This window comes from Danio rerio, chromosome 7 (assembly GCF_052040795.2).
Source record: "Danio rerio strain M-AB ecotype USA chromosome 7, GRCz13ab, whole genome shotgun sequence".
Taxonomy (NCBI): Eukaryota; Metazoa; Chordata; class Actinopteri; order Cypriniformes; family Danionidae; genus Danio; species Danio rerio.
Genome location: NC_141027.1, coordinates 5,085,402 through 5,103,608, shown reverse-complemented (window position 1 = coordinate 5,103,608; position 18,207 = coordinate 5,085,402). Strand labels below are relative to the sequence as shown.

General features: G+C 35.5%; 1 protein-coding gene across 16 annotated transcripts in view; it reads left to right on the top strand.

The window, feature by feature from the left end:
* Window positions 1-18,207, top strand: part of arhgef11 (Rho guanine nucleotide exchange factor 11) — a 99,975-nt gene that overhangs the window by 45,001 nt on the left and 36,767 nt on the right. For 12 of the 16 annotated variants that reach the window (XR_015494854.1, XR_015494853.1, XM_087259674.1 and 9 more), the window contains 5 exon segments: window positions 19-148; window positions 6,540-6,633; window positions 8,509-8,538; window positions 8,675-8,795; window positions 14,702-14,905. Coding sequence is in view for 14 of the 16 variants with exons in the window: in XM_087259674.1 (XP_087115800.1) it covers window positions 19-148; window positions 6,540-6,633; window positions 8,509-8,538; window positions 8,675-8,795; window positions 14,702-14,905 (579 nt within the window). In the remaining 2 variants the exon portion in view is untranslated. 16 annotated transcript variants of the gene reach the window in all.

Below are 18,207 nucleotides of genomic sequence, written 5' to 3'. Positions count from 1 at the left end.
TACATGTGTGTGTGTTAGTTCTCCTTTAGCATCTGCCGTTCATCTGTATCTCCGACATTCGGGAATTAAACTCAGAGACTCCAAAGTGTTTCCCGGCTTGATGTCCGAGAAGGAAAAGTGGCTTCCTTTCTTTCCCAAAGCCAAAAAGGTGAGATTTTCCTGTAAACGATGCTGATAATCAAGCCTCATGCATATTCCATATATAGGTTTAAATGATTTTCTGAGCACCTCCAGGATTTTTCTGTGTTTTTTCTGCCTGCAGTGACTGATTCATCAGTGACTTTTCAATCTGCAGCAATATCTGTGGCGTTTTGTGAATTGTTTTGCTGTTAAAAATACACACAGACAATAATATTGCATGATAAAAATATGTATTTATAACCTTTGAGCTCTGTAATTTCTATAAAAGAAAGATTGAGTGAAACAACTGTGTTTAGCTCATAACCCAGTAAAGGCTGCGGTATCATATCTAATACATGAACACTCTGAATAACCAGAATTAATCAAGGAAAGATCACGTTTACAGTAGCAAAATCATTAATATTAGACAAATGCAACCTGCTTAATGTCACTGGTGCATTTACAACAGTTTCCATTGCATGTTTTAATCAATTATATTTCGCACTTGACCACCTCATGTAACGTTCATAAACTTTGAATTATTCTAAAGCTCTAAAGTGTGTACCTCTCATATTTGTCCAGTGTTTTGTAGGGCTGCTCGATTTTGGAAAAAATCATAATCACGATTTTTTTGGTCATAATTGTAATCACGATTATTCAAAACGATTATCAGTTGAAGTCAAAATTATTAGCGCTCCTGAGAATTTAGTTTTTTTTAAATAACTATTTCCCAAATTATGTTAAACAGAGCAAGGAATTTTAACAGTATTTCCTCTAATATTTTTTTTTTCTTCTGGAGAAAGTCTTATTTGTTTTATTTTAGCTAGAATAAAAGCAGATTTAATTATTTTGAAACCCATTTTAAGGTCAATATTATTAGCCCCCTTAAGCAATATATTTTTTGATTGTCTGCAGAAGAAACCACTGTTATATAATGACTTGTCTCATTACTGTAGCCTTTGAACTGCACTTTTTATCTAAATGCTTGTATTTTGAAAAACATCTAGTAAAATGTTATGTACTGTCATCATAGCAAAGATAAAACAAATCAGTAATTAGACATGATATATCAAAACTATTGTGTTCAGAAATAAGTTTTAAAAAAATCTTCTTTCCATTAAACAGAAATTGGAGGAAAAATGTTGCAAATATTCTGGAGGGCTAATAATTCTGACTTCAACTGTGTATATATATATATATATATATATATATATATATATATATATATATATATATATATATATATATATATATATATATATAAGCATCTTCACCCTAAGAAAAACACTTTAGCTACAAAAGTCCTTCAGTCAAGAGCAGTAAGGGATGTTCTCGTCGTTTGATTAATGATGAAGCAGGCGGCAGCATTTCGCACTGTCACTTTAATGGTTTCTCTTTCACGAGTCTTTTGATTCTCAACTCGTTTGTTTATTACGCAAATGAGGATTAATATGAATAATCACTAATCACCGCGTTTTGACGCCCATTTGACCATTAAAGCGCTCATGTTAAGATTACTGTAGATGTCTGCGCTCCTCTGCTTATCCCAGTGTGCCAATGAGACCGAATGCTGACCGCGTGCTTATGCGTGTGCGCGTGTTGCACACTCACATAAGCACGCTGTCTTTTGCGCTTTTGGTATATGATGCAATAATCGTTTATCTCGATTAATGGTTTTTAATAGTCGTTAAAAGACATAATCGAAATCGAAATCAGATTTTCGATTAATTGCACAGCCCTAGTGTTTTGTGGGAAATATTATGTAGTGTCAATTAAGGCTGCACCCTAATTGCCAAAATAATGGAAAATTATGACATTGTAATATCTAGTTTTTCTGCAATATACATCAGGACTTGAATATAATCTCACTAGATAGCTTGAATCTCTTTATTTAGAAAGAATTCATTAATTTAGACACATTTGAGGTTATTCTGGCCGTGAATCATGCATAAAATATTTTGATTTAAAAGCATAGGTAAATACAATAAAGCGAAGGGAATATTTTTGGGGGGGTGAGCCGAGCCGGTGCAGGTACAGAAATTGAATGATCAAATGTGAAGACATTAGGGCTGGGTGATTTTCCCTAAATTGTTAACTCGATTACGATTAATAAACGCTTATTTTAGTCATTTATTTTATGTTTTTGCCTTCATAGTTCACTGACAAGTTTTGTACAGTTATTGTGCTCACATATTACAGGTGAGAGATGTAGGGTGCATTACTTGATTTGAAAATAATTTAAATAAACGCACAATATCTACTATCTATGATTATTTATTGAACATCATAGTAGAACAACTGAAATTTGACTTATTTATTTCGAACAGAAATATCATGCATTAAATTTCTTTAACGAAAAATTAGGGCTGTCAAAATTAGCACGTTAACGCACGTGATTAATTTTAAATATTTAACATGTTAAAAAAATATCGCAAATAAGGCAGTTGCAGTTTATTTTTATTTCCTGTTCTGCCTGACGTGTGTTTAGGGACGGTGCGGTGCGCCTTGGGCAGCAGAATACTGAGCGAACCCCCCAGTCTTCACTTTTATCAGCTACACCGACCCTCTCCCTCATTTTCATAAGCAAAAAAAGTCACTTTCTTTTTCACTTTCGGGTTGAGGGCGGCGTGATTGCCGTTTGCCTAGAGTGCCAGTTCAGCTTGCTCAGCCCTGCGTGTGTTTGACATGCAAAGAAATTTGGATAAAACCAAGGACGCGCTTTTAGAAGGAAAGTTTCAGCATTAAACAATTAATTTGGCATTACCAGGCTCTCCAGCGTTTCCTCCAGAGTTTCATGCAATTTCGGATGTTTCATTTTTAATCTTTAGACCTAGACTGCAGTTCAGCAGTTCACTCTCATTCAGCATATTTTCATTCAGGATGTTTTAATGGAGTTTGATACCGCATGGTGAACGGAAAGAAAAACCTCCTTATTTGGGGACTCGCATGATCCTTTAAGGTAATCAAAAATCGCTGCTTACGTGCTCGACTCCTAATCAGAGTATTATCTAAATCATAAAAGCAGAGCATTGGTGTCCATGTAAATGTATTGTAGTGAAAGTGGCAGATGAAGTCGCGAGCTGTCAAAGACAACCCATTCCTCTGCCTTTAAGCTGCACTCGAGCCCTCATAGTTTCACGTTGCTGTGTCAAAATCGTTGCTTGTAAAATACAGCCAGACTTTAGAATGCTTAGTTTAAGCAAGTTTTATGAACGCGATTTTTCGTGTTGATGATCGTGTTGACAGTTGTACTGTGCATGCGTGTGTGTGTAGTCCACTTAGTATCCAACATAGAAATCATTTTTGTTTGTTATTGACTTTGATTGTTTTGAAATTCGAATAGCATTTAAAGCCTGTGCTTTTATTTCTGTAATAAATACGGCGTTTCGTGATTAATCATGATTAATTAAAAAAAAACTGTGATTTAATTATTTAATTTATTTTTATCATTTGACGGCCCTACAAAAAATACATTTCAGCATGATCTAAAGCAGGGGTGTCAAACTCAATTCCTGGAGGGCCGAAGCCCTGCACAGTTTAGTTCCAACCCTACTCCAACACACTTACCTGTAGGTTTCAAACAAGCCTGAAGGACTCAATTAGTTTGATCAGGTGTGTTTAATTAGGGTTGGAACTAAACTGTGCAGAGCTGCGGCCCTTTTGGAACTGAGTTTGACACCTGTGCTCTAAATGGAGCGGGACGAAGCACAAGCTTATTATTTTTCCACCCTATTACCACACACATCATTCGTCTAATACTTCAACTTAATTCATCTTTTACTTATCTCTTCTTTTTACATGAGACATATTTTATCCTTTGGGCATCTTTGATATATTATATGTTTGATTCCATTTGTACATTTGCATTTTATAGCATGGACCCAAACAAATACATAGTATTGCAGCAGCCATTGATTGAAGTTTCATCAAACCTTTCATCATTATAAATTAAAACACACACATTGTCTATTAAGCGGCTCTCTGCGCCGACCATCCTCGTCACCACTACCAAACCAACCAATCACAAAGCTTGCGTTACATGTCGGTGTGATGTGTAGTTAAATTCTTTTGTAACTTAAATTTTTTTTGTTTACTTTTTTTATTTATTTTATTTATTTATTTATTTATTAATTTTTACATAATATCAGAATATTATACAGAACGGGGTCATGTGACTCCACAAACAGTAGGGAAAGTAATTAAAGAAATTGACTTGGAAAAATTAGATAGAGTCAGATCGGGTCTGAATGTCGATTTTGATTAATCGCTCAGCCCTTAATGACACTATATTATCTTGATTTTAATTAGTTCAATAAAATACATTTTATTTCAACTTACAAAATGTGCAGTTTTTTGTGCAAAGTTGCAGCTTTTCAGAACACATGCAGATAATAAAGTTTTATTATGAATATTTACGTTTTCGAAATTATGACTAATGCTCGTGTACAATCCCAACATATAAGCTCAGCATTGCAGATCCTGTGACTATTGCAGACATGCACATTAGCGCATGCACAGCCCTAGTGACAATAATTTATTATTGCCCTTCCAACTGCATCCCATCACTGGGAAACATCCATACACACTCATTCACACACATACACTAAGGTCAATTTAGCTTACCCAGTTCACTTATACCACGTTTTTGGACTTGTGGGGGGAAACCGGAGCACCCAAAGGAAACACACGCCAACTGACCCAGACCGGGCTCGAACCAGCGACCTTCTTACTTTAAGGCGATTGTGCTACCCACTGCGCCACCGTGCACATTTTTATTTGTCCAAAAATTAAGTGTAATTGAAAATTAATATGTGAAGTGTCTTTTCGTAAACCTAGCTGTTATTTTGTATCATGGGCTTTATCGTTATTATCGTGGCATTATGATGTTATAATTTTTAGGGTAAACATTTTATTTATACAATCAATATAGAAATTGTTCAGGGGTATGAATAATTACAGGCTTGACTTTTTATATTTGATAAAAATATATGGTTTTTATCTCTCTGGAGGACTCTGCTGATAGGGCTGGGTGATTTTTCAGATTTTTTCCATTAATTCGAATTTACGTTTTGACGACGATTTAATTTTATATTAAATCGAGAATCGCGTTTTTTTAATTTTTAATTTTTTATATATATTTAATACATTATAATGGCACCAATGCGCTTTGGTTCACTCTTTGTATGAAGCAGGAAGCCCACCAGAAGCGCCTCTCGGCGACGCGTCGTGCAGCACCCCGCAGCGTTATGGATTTTAGAATTCTAAACAGGTTTCTATACACACACCGGCGCCGCCCAGCCACGATTCAGGACGCAGTTTATATTTTAGCTGCGCCACAGAGCGCCATCTGATTAGTTTCATATTAAATATCATGCGAATGTGCGCGTTTGGGGTGTGATACTTTAAACTGTCATGTGCGCGCCGTGTCGCGGCGCTTCTGGTGTGCGGCCTGCTTGACTGCTTGTTAAAGCGTGAAGTCATGTAGGATTTTACTTGTTGCATTAGTCTGAGTCACGTCTGTGTGGATTGTCAAGACATTCCCTCATCAAGTCGATAAACTCGATATCAACATGTATGAAGGACGTAAAAGCCTGCCATGTGAAAAACCGTGCCGATCTTTTGGTTTGAACACGAGCAGAGGTGAGGGACTGTAGCAGTGAAAATGAAAGTACCCGCCCACATGATGTCATTTAGCGGACCTGGTTGAAAACCAGACAGATCAGCCAGCATAATACAGAGAGTGGAGCAAAGCGCATCAAATGATCAGTATTTGAAAGGGGGAAAAATAAAAATAGATTCAATATATTATTTTATATTAGACACACATCTGGTACTTGTATTTGCTCCTGCTATACGTCCACAGCTTCACACATTGGGTTAAATTAGGCTTTACAGTTTCCATGTTCAGTCCTTTTCTTCCACTGTATCTTTTTAAGAAAAAGGCAGCAGCTTTACAACCTGACATTCAATCAGAAGACAAAGCCAAAGCCGAGCTGACAGCCAATCTTTCCTATAGGCTCAGCAAAACTTGCAAAAATCCCTCTGTATTCCTGCAACTGCAATATTTACACTAATATTTATTATTCAAATCTTCAGCAACGCTATTTAACTCGTGAATTTGTTTTACATTTATTTACACCTTGACCGATTTTTGTATGACATGGCCATTAAAAATGCAATGTTCCTTAACTAGATGGTTTTTCAAGTTACTTCTAAAGAAAATGTTACTTCAGTCATGTTGTTGTAATGTTTTGAGAAGACTAGTAACACAATAAAAAAATCGAAATCAAAATCGTGAATCGGTCAAACTTTATAAAAAACCTAGATTTTTTATTTTTTTTTGCCAAATCGCCCAGCTCTACTCTGCTGATAGTTGTTACTGTGCTGATTTACCATTCTTCATGTGTTAATGTGAACAGCTGAGCAGCGCAAAACGAGAGAGAGATGGAGAGGACAAGAAGAGAAACCCCATACTGAAGTACATCGGCAAACCCAGGAGCACATCGCAGTCCAGTAAACACAAGCGCACACACACACACACACACACACACACACACACTCAAACATACAAGCAAACATACAATCATACATAGATATGCATGCATAAACAAACACACAAGCGCACAAACACACATGCATACACCCACATGCGCACAAATGTACATGCATACACACAAACTCGTACACATGTAATCAAGCAGACATACACGAACGCACGCAGATGCTCACACACAGATACAGGCATAGAAGCACACATAGAAACACACATCACACACACACACACACACACTCACACTCATGTTCTCACTGACACACGTTCACAATAACATGCTCATACACAAACACACATGCAAACACACAAACTCGTACACATGCAATTAAGGAGACATGCATACACAGATGCACACATGCACCACACACACTTATGCTCTCACAGACCCACATAAACACAATAACATGCTCACGCACACACAAACACCATGCTTGCATACACAAATACACACACACACACACACGCATACTCGCATGCATGCAATCAAGGAGCCAAACACAGACGCTCACACACACTGTCATACACAGATATGCATGCATAAACAAAAAGTGTGCATACAAACACACACACACTCACACTCATGTTCTCACTGATACACATTCACAATAACATGCTCACACACAACTACACATGCAAACACACACAATCATATGCATGCAATCAAGGAGCCATACACAGACGCGCACGTACACTGTCATACACAGATACGCATGCATACACAAAAAGTGTGCATACAAACACACACACACACACACACTTACACTCATGTTCTCACTGACACACGTTCACAATGACATGCTCACACACAAACACACATGCAAACGCACACACTCATATGCATGCAATCAAGGAGACATGCACAAACACACACAGATGCACACTCAAACAGAAGCACACATGCACCACACACACGTATGCTCTCACAGACACACATAAACACAATAACATGCTCACGCACAGACAAACATACAAACACACACACCATGCATGCATACACAAACACACACACACACACACACACACTCACACATATGCATACCTGCACGCATGCAATCAAGGAGCCATACACAGACGCTCACACACACTGTCATACACAGATATGCATGCATACACAAAAAGTGTGCATAGAAACACACACACACACACACACACACACACTACACACTCGTGCTCTTACAGACACATACACAATAACATGCTCGTCCAAACAAACACACACACACACACACACACACTACACACTCGTGCTCTCACAGACACACAGACACTATAACATGCTCGTACACACACATACGCACACACACACTACACACTCGTGCTCTCACAGACACACATACACAATAACATGCTCGTCCAAACACACACACACACACACACACACACTACACACTCGTGCTCTCACAGACACTATAACATGCTCGTACACACACACACACACTACACACTCATGCTCTTACAGACACACATACACAATAACATGCTCGTGTACACACACACACACACACTCATGCTCTCACAGACACACATACACAATAACATGTTCGTCCAAACACACACACACACACACACGCACACACACACACTACACACTCGTGCTCTCACAGACACTATAACATGCTCGTACACACACACACTACACACTCATGCACTCACAGACACACGTACACAAAAACATGCTCGTACACAGACACCCACACACACACACAGTTGTTTAAGTCTCAGTTGTCACCTCTCCTTTGCTCAGCCGTTCATCCTTTATTTTGAGCCTCGTGTTTCTTCATTTATCAGCCGTGTTTCCGTTATTTTGTGTTGATTGTGTTTGTTTATTTCTCCAGCGTTCCATGTCCCCCTGTCCCCCACTGAAGGTACACGTCCTGCTCATCTGCATTCATTCACTTACACTCCTGCACTACTCACCGTTCAGTGTGCTGTAAGAGAGATTGTCATGTGTGTGTGTGTGGTGAGAGTGCAGACTGACGCTGTGTTCTCTGTGGTGTGCAGTTCGTCCGGGCAGCGTCAGGAACATCATTCAGCAGTTTGAGAGTAATTCCGACTCTCTGGAGGACGGAGAGCTGGAGGGGCAGAGATTGTCCGGCAGCTTCGGGGAGGACAGTATGGAGAGGTGTGAGGATGTTCAGACTTATTATATTGTCATGTTCATTCCCTAAAATCTCACATTGTGATCATAAATGCAAATGCATGATAATATTTATTGAAAGTGTGTTAGTATTGTGCTTTTCACTATAATTATTGCTTCAAAGCAGCTTTGCAAAAGGTGTACATTATTGCATTACAATCCAAATCAGAAATGTTAAAATAAATCAAAATATTACAAAAAAAAGAAATGTTAAGGTTATTAGTAACAATAACTTTATTAGTTCATAATATCTTAATCTAATTAACTAGTTATTAATACCTTTTAACAGTTAAAGTTATTATATACAAGCATAGTTTTTACCCTGCTTAAAACAATATTAACTAGACAGTAAAGTTCGTCGAGACAAACTTTAAGGCTGGCTTGACAAAGCCTGTTGGTAATAGTTTAATTAGTTTTAAAACAGTTTGAAAAAGTTTAAGTAGCATGTTATTAGCTTGTTATTAGCATGAATTAGCATGTTATTAGTATGATTCTAGCATGGATTAGCATGAATTAGCATGATTCTAGCATGAATTAGCATGTTACTAGCATGATTCTAGCATCAATTAGTGTGTTATTAGCATAATTGTAGTAATATTAGCATGAATTAGCATGTTATTAGCGTGATTCTAGCATCAATTAGTGTGTTATTAGCATAATTGTAGTAATATTAGCATGAATTAGCATGTTATTAGCGTGATTTTAGCATGAATTAGCATGTTATTAGCATGAATCTAGTACAAATTAGCATGTTACTAGCATGATTCTAGCATGAGTTAGCATGTAATTAGCATGTTTCATGTATGGATTACCATGTCATTAGCATGATTAGCATATGAGTAGCATGTTGCTAGCATTATTGACATGTCATCAGCATGTTAGAATAATTAGCATTTTATTGCACAGCTAATTACAGTCTATGGGACGGTTGTTAGGGTGCAGTATGTGGTAGTTAGGGGTGTGGCTAGAAAGTTAAAAGGCCATCAGTGATTGGCTGCTGGCTAGACTGAGTTAAATGAGCTCAGCCCATAGTCTCTATGACAGTCTGATGCAGAGTTATGAGCTCACAAATTTTGATCCCATGTAAAGTTTAAAGGTGATCAGTCATTGGCAGTTTGATAGTCTGAGTTAAATGAGCCTAGTTAGAAGTCTGTGTGACTGTCTGACGCAGAGTTACGAGGTCACAAAGTTTGGTCCAATGTTAAGTCTATAGGAAAACCAAAAGTCGGATCAGTCTGAGGAGATATAGAAACCCGAGTCAGAATAGTTTGGAGGTCTGGTGTGAGTTTAGTGGTCATAGCTTGAAAGCTCTAGGAGGAGATGGTGTTTAATTTTTAGTCTCAGAAGAAAAATAATAATAAGTTTAAATAGCATTTCAGTAGTCTGGCTTTGACAAGCCAGCCTAATAATAGAATAGCATCATATGATTATCATGCTTCATACAGTCTCTTTTGTTTTGATAATTTTTTTTACATTTGTTTTCAGCTCTTTTTTTCTCTTTTCTCTTTATAGTTAAAAATTAAAAGAAAATTAATAATTTAATAAGATGCAAATGTTAATATTTAGCTGTATTTTTATTTATTAGTTTATTAGTTTTAGCTGAAAATGAACATGAAAAAACATCATCAGATATGATTTACTCACTACTTCACTTTTTTTCTCTGATCAATTTTTAAGCGGTAACCTGTCTGACATTTTCTCTAAATTGTTTGGATGAAATGCTCATTTTTAACCTTCATTTATTAATAAAATATTATATTATATTATATTATTTTATACATTTGTTGTGCCCTCTATTATTTTTTATTATCAGCATTTTAAATATATATATATAAAAAAAAAAAAAAAAAAATATATATATATATATATATATATATATATATATATATATATATATATATATATATATATATATATATATAATGTATTTATTTATTTTATTTATTTATATTTTTTCACATTCAAAGTTTCAAAGAGAACCACAGGTCAGCAGGGAGATTGCGAAAGAGCAGCTTCTGGAAAAATACAGTAAAATCTAAATCTGTTGAAACGTGTGGATCTGATGGCGGTTGAGTTTGCTGCTGGATATTATTGGGAGATATCATGAACAGTGAACAGCTCCATCAGAGCGCGTCTGAAGCTCATATGCAAGTTTATTTTACAGTCTATGACAGAAACACCACTGAGTCTCACTAGATCCTGCTGTATGGGCGCGCATCCATTATAAAACACACACAGGACATTACTTTAGACAAACATACAGATGTATTATGGCTCGTTTCCACTAACTGCTACAGTACGGTTCGGGTCACCTTTATCAGGCTTGCATTTCCACTACCAAGGGTGCCCTTTTGGTGGGCGTGGTGTATGACAAAGTTTCAGTCGACGTCATGCTCGCACGAGAAAATGTCTACAGTAAAGCTGTACGGGTCGTTCACATTTCATATGAGCAGCACTTCTTACAAAACAGATGCTTTATACACATAAATACTTGTGTATAAATGTTTATTACTAACTTTTCTATGAACATGATTTGATTGTAACTGCAGATCAATGACAGTATAAATAGCCTACTGTAAAGACTGCAGTTATATAAAATAAATTAACATATATGAACACATACAGGCCCTTACATTCCGAGATATGTTACCAATTACAGAAAAACTACACACAGCAAACATTTAGTCCTTATTTAGGTTCAAAAACTACACAAAGTATAGCCTACAGTCAGTGCAAACCTCTCATCTGTGTCTGTAATCTTCAGCAGCACATTTAGATTAATTCTGTCATTCTGAGTTCATATTAGTCCATAAGGTGATGATAATAATTAAACATGGCAGTTTGTTCACGTTTGCTGAAGAAATAATGTGCTCCTTTTTTCCCGGCTTCTCCTTTTTCTTGCGCTTCACTCTCGCATTTGTCAGTGTCTGATTGGATCGGGCAAAAGCACATTAATAATCAAGCGCACGTTATTATCATCAGCTCAAGAAGTTTGTTATTTCAGATATAGACGCGCGGCGAGCGTAAGCAAAAAAGTGAAACCGCTCGCGCTTCAGACTGGCTCATTAAAAACTACAGGGCACAGGGTAAATCTGCTCTTCTTTTTGGCTTTGTGATTGTTCATCAAGACAACGGCAAGGTTTGTTGTCATAGCAACAGTTCTGGAAGATCAAACTTGCTCGGCAGCAGGATTAATTCATATAAACAGGATTATAACGGCTCAGTTCATGCAAAGAAAATACTGAAAGTATGTTCCGAATTCTGATATTTTCTTACAGTAGTAGTTATATACACCTGGGAAAATAGTAACTATTTTTACCTATATATGTATAACTTTGTTTATTTTGTTAATAACCTTTACACACACACACATATTTATATATATATATATATATATATATATATATATATATATATATATATATATATATATATATATATATATATATATATATATATATATATATATATATGTGTGTGTGTGTGTGTGTGTAAAGGTTATTAACAAAATAAACAAAGTTATACATATTAATAAAACGTATGCAATCTGCACCCCTGAAATGAAAGTACAAAGACTGCCACCTGGTCGTGCAAAGGGAAAACTTATTAATATGAACTTTTTAGATCACTTTAGAATAATTTGTGTATAATAGAAATGCACAATGTGTGACTTTTTTTAAAAGCAATAATACATTTATGCAGTCATAAACATGTTTTGATAGTTAATATGTCAGTGATTTGATGCTTCACAAAAGTTGCAGACGCCTTTACCAATATGAAAATGCTTTTGTAAACATGCAGTTATTCTTTACACAGATTAAAAAACGGCTACAATAATAAAGAAAATCTTTTCTAAATGTGGAACTAAATACACTGATTTGCATTGAAATACATGATGAATACTCTCGACACATGAAAGTGTAAAGCCTGCAGCTCACAACAAATGTGGAAGGTTATTGCGTGTCATATTTAACAAACCGTTTACTGCTAATTTGATGTATTTTGCTCACATGGATAATTGAATATTAATCAGATGATGTCATTACGCTGCTGTGCCGTCAGCCAATCGTTGCATTGCTGATCTTGATTTCGAGGATCGATAGATCTGTCCTTCACAACACACGCAGCGATCTCAGATCAGTTCATCCAGACATTCTAATCTGATTCGCGAACTTGTTTGAAGAACCAAATTAGCGAGAGATCAGTTATCAAGATTAAAAGATCCAGGATCTGCCAAATCATCTTAGATCATTTAAGCGAGGTACGAAGAACAGTCCCCAGGTCGACCATGGCTTGTTATTATGTGTATATGTAATTCCGCTGTAATCTCTTGCTGTGTATTTTAAACATGGCAGGTTTTTTTGTTTTCATTCTGGCTTGTTGCGTAATCAAATGACGTATCTCTGTAAACCAATAGCGTTCAGATGCACGTCTAGCTCCGCCTTTTGGTACTCTTTTTCATGTTTGGTACCCTTTTGAAAGGGTGCCGACAAAGTGGTACGGTACAGTTCAGTTTGGTACGCCTTTTGACAGTGGAAATGGCCATAAAGTCGTACCAAACTGAGCCGTACCGCACCACTCAGTGAAAACAGGCCATTAAATGTTTCCCACAAAAATACACAAAGAGAAACTTTCACTTTCACTTCACACATAGTTTGTGAATGAACAGACTGACGTGTACTAGTTGAATACGCGATCATGAGGCTGTTTTTACGCAGAGTTTGAAGTAATCATAACAGGAGAAAGTGCATTACTTTAACCATATTAATACAGCTCATTAATAATAAAATCCAAAAATGATAGTCTAGTATTGAGAGTTCATTTTAAGCCCACTGAGGATCACTGCGGCCCACCGCTTGAGAATCCCTGCTATACCATAGTATTTTATACTATATACAATATTAATTGTATTGTATACTATATCATACATTATACTTTTTTCCCCTTTGTCATGTCTAATATTATATTTTAATATTTGTATTATATGTTATGATATTATATTATATTTTATGACTGTATTATATTTTATATGTTATGTTTAGTATGCCAAATAATATTATTTTGCATACAAATTATTATTACTTTAGAGTAACTGGGTTATAACTAGATAAGCTATAATCCATCTAGTTTATATATATAATCAGTCATATATATAATCCAGTACTTTCTTATAAGGCAAGTACACTATAAAATGCACATGCTGTAAAATATGTATTGTTTAGCAATCTTTGTTAACAATAAAATGTTTATTTTGAGATTATGGTAGTTTAGGTCATTTAAATACTTATTCATTTAATTATTAAATGCTTTTTTTTCTTGTAAATAATTTTTAAGAATTGGAATCTGGTGTTACCATTTAAAATTAGTGTATTTTATTACACACACTCACTGGCCACTTTATTAGGTACACCTTACTAGTACCGGGTTGGGCCCTCTTTTGCCTTCAGAACTGCTTTAATCCTTCATGACAGATTCAACAAGCTACTGGGAATATTCCTCAGAGATTTTGCTCCATATTGACATGATAGCATCACACAGTTGCTGCAGATTTGTCGGCTGCACATCCATGATGCCAATCTCCCATTCCACCACATCCCAAAGCTGCTCTATTGGATTGAGATCTGGTGACTGTGGAGGCCATTTGAGTACAGTGAACTCATTGTCATGTTCAAGAAACAAGTTTATAAAGCTGATTAGATTTCTAAAGCTTATAATAATATAACCTTCAGGTTTAATTAAGTCATAAACTAATGAAAACTAGTTCAAAATTGAGCTGCATAATTTGCAGTGATGATGAAATTATTAGGAGAAGTTCCCTTTTACAGGTTTGTCTTGTTTTTCTCAGAGCTGTTTGATGTGTAGTTGATGTATTTCTTCTGTGTGTCTCTCAGTCCGACCATCTCAGTGCGTTTGGCTCGCAGCGAGTCCTTAAAAGCTCAGGGGGAGGGGCGTCGACGAGGAGGCGGGACGGGGGCAGAGTTTGTGCCTCGTTCCCGTAGTGACGTGGACATGGAGGACTGTGAGGAGAGGGAGGGGCCAGGACTGAGGCCGTTACATCACAGCGCATCATCATCAGCCTCCAGCAGCTCCGCACGGTAACACACACACACACACATCTGCTCTGTTAACACACACGCACAACATCTGCTCTATGGGCTCTGTGCACAGCTAGAGTTTTAAATCCAGCGATAAACATCTGGTAAAAGCTTAATGAGACTATTTTTAATTTCATTAGGTTCCCTTAACAGCATCAATGTTGTAATGTAGTTATAATAAATTCAGTTAAATAGACTTGGGCATTCAAATACCGCAGAAAGTCCACTGATAAATACTAGGGGAAAATAAACAGTCATACTTTAAAGACATGGCAGGGGAAATGGATATTAATGCAGTGCTTCTTGTCTGATCTGAGACTCACTTTATATCATATATCTAACAGGCAGTGAAGACCACAGATTAGTAAAGAAATCAGATGTTAAACGTGACAATGTTGTAATAGAAAGACAGTTCACTGGGGGTTCACCTTGGGCTGCCTGGCTGAAAATTAAAGGTCTGTGTGCAAATAGCCCATTAACATACATACACAACCAACATCTGCTCTATTAATAGTTTCTTTTAAGATGTTTATAACTAATACACTGCAAAAAATGCTTTTCTTGCTTAGATTGCTAGAAGATGCTAGAATGCTAGAAGAAGCATTTTTTAGACAACCAAAATATATTGCCTTGTTTTGAGAAATATTATGCCAATATTAAGTCAGTTTTTCCTTAAAACAAGCAAAACAATCTGCCAATGGGGTAAGCAAATTAATCCTGTTTTTTCTTTTGACGTAAGATTATTTTGCTTACCCCATTGGCAGATTGTTTTGCTTGTTTTAAGGAAAAACTCACTTATTATTAGCATATTATTTCTCAAAACAAGGCAATATGTTTTGCTTGTTTAGAAAATTCTTCTTGATTTAGGAATTTTTAGATATTTGGACTAGAAACAAGACTAAAAATCTAAGCAGGAAAAGCATTTTTTGCAGTGTATCATGTATCTAACAGGCAGTGAAGATCACAGATTAGTAAAGAAATCAGATGTTAAACGTGACAATGTTGTAATAGAAAGACAGTTCACTGGGGGTTCACCTTGGGCTGCCTGGCTGAAAATTAAAGGTCTGTGTGCAAATAGCCCATTAACATACATACACAACCAACATCTGCTCTATTAATAGTTTCTTTTAAGATGTTTATAACTAATACACTGCAAAAAATGCTTTTCTTACTTAGATTTTTTTGTCTTGTTTCTTACTTAGATTTTTTGTCTTGTTTTGTCTTGTTTCTAGTCTGAATATCTAAAATTTCTTATATCAAGAAGCATTTTTTAGACAAGCCAAACATATTGCCTTGTTTTGAGAAATAATATGCCAATGTCAGTTTTTCCTTAAAACAAGCAAAATAATCTGCCAATGGGGTAAGCAAATTAATCTTGTTTTTTCTTTTGACGTAAGATTATTTTGCTTAACCCATTGGCAGATTATTTTGCTTGTTTTAAGGAAAAACTGACTTAATATTGGCATAATATTTCTCAAAACAAGGCAATATGTTTTGCTTGTCTAGAAAATTCTTCTTGATTTAGGAATTTTAAGATATTTGGACTAGAAACAGGACAAAAAAATCTAAGTAAGAAAAGCATTTTTTGCAGTGTGGAGTATTTAGAAAACAAGCTCTATCAGAAATATTGATGCACATCAGTTTAATCTGAAATGGCTTAACAGAGTCAAATCAAATGAATACGTTTGGTCACTAAACAAACAATTTAAGCCGAGTCTTGGATTATGTTTGCAAATTTATTTTTGCATTAAATTAAACATCTTTAAGATTGTATTGCACTTTTTACAGTGATTATTGTTCCATAGCAGCTTTGCAAAAGCTGTTTCATAAAATGTTTGTAGTACAGGTCAAACTAAATGCTATTTAATAATGCTTTTAAACCAATTAATCACAACTAATTGCAAACAAAATACAAGTTTGCGTAACGTAATTTTGGGTGTATGTAGTACATAATATAGAGTAATATGTAAATACAGTTGAAGAAGTTTTTTCTTTTTCTTTGTTAAATATTTCCCAAATGATGTTTAACAGAGCAAGGAAATGTTCACAGTATGTCTGATAATATTTATTCTTCTGGAGAAAGTTTAATTTGTTTTATTTCGGCTAGAATAAAAGCAGTTTAAAATTTTTATGAAACATTTTAAGGTCAATATTATTAGCCCCTTCAAGCATATATATATATTTCCAACTGTCTACAGAACAAACCATTGTTATACAATAACTTGCCTAATTACCCTAACCTGCCTAGTTCACCTAATTAACCTAGTTAAGCCTTCAAATGTCACTTTAAGCTGTATAGAAGAGTGCTGAAGAATATCTAGTCTAATATTATTTACTGTCATCATGACAAAGAGAAAATAAATCAGTTATTAGAGATGAGGTATTAAAACTATTATGATTAGAAAAGCTTTAAACAGAAAGTGGGGGGAAAATAAACAGGGGGGCTAATAATTCTGACTTTAACTGTATAATATAGATGAAGAGTTTATACATATGTATGCATCAATATATGCAAAATAAATATACACAACAGGTGCAACTTAGTCATTTTAGCGAACACCTCAGATACTGTTGGATGGTTTCTGTTGGTTGTGCACCTTTTTCACGACGCCATTATAACGAAACAGATCACTGCCTATTCACGAGTCCCGCAGAAAAAGTGATTGACAGGTGGTAATTATGTGTGTATCTTACCTTTATTCGTTTACTGTATGATTTGTTTATGGGTAAAACAAAGACCATGCAGGTCAGGTAGTTTAAACGGTAGGCTACGAATAATTAATTCGTTATTAATTAATTCATTAATTATCAAAAATAAAAATCGATTCGAATCGTGACTTTAGAATCGAAAATGTAATCGAATCGAGGATTTGGAGGATTTTGACACCCCTATTAATTAGACTTAAAATCTTTGAGTTTTGACCATTTTTTCAAAAACTGGAAGCAAAGTGAATTTTGACTAAGTGTTTTTGTATTTATATTTGGTTAATGTTGTGCATGTTGTAAAATATGACAGTATAATACAACGCATCTACATCTGTATCTTCATGTTCATTTAGTTTTTTTTCAGTATCTTGTAGGGTTTTTTTGTTGCTGTTATTAGGTTTATCTTAGGTCAGACGGAAAATAACACAATGTACATACAATATAATTAACATTGATAACCATAATAATAATAATAAACTGTATTTGTATAGCACTTTTCCAACGTACATGCAACTCAAAGTGCCTCACAAACAACAACAAAAGCATTAAAATAGACCGCAAAAACTTATCACATATACTGAAATAAAAGCATTCAT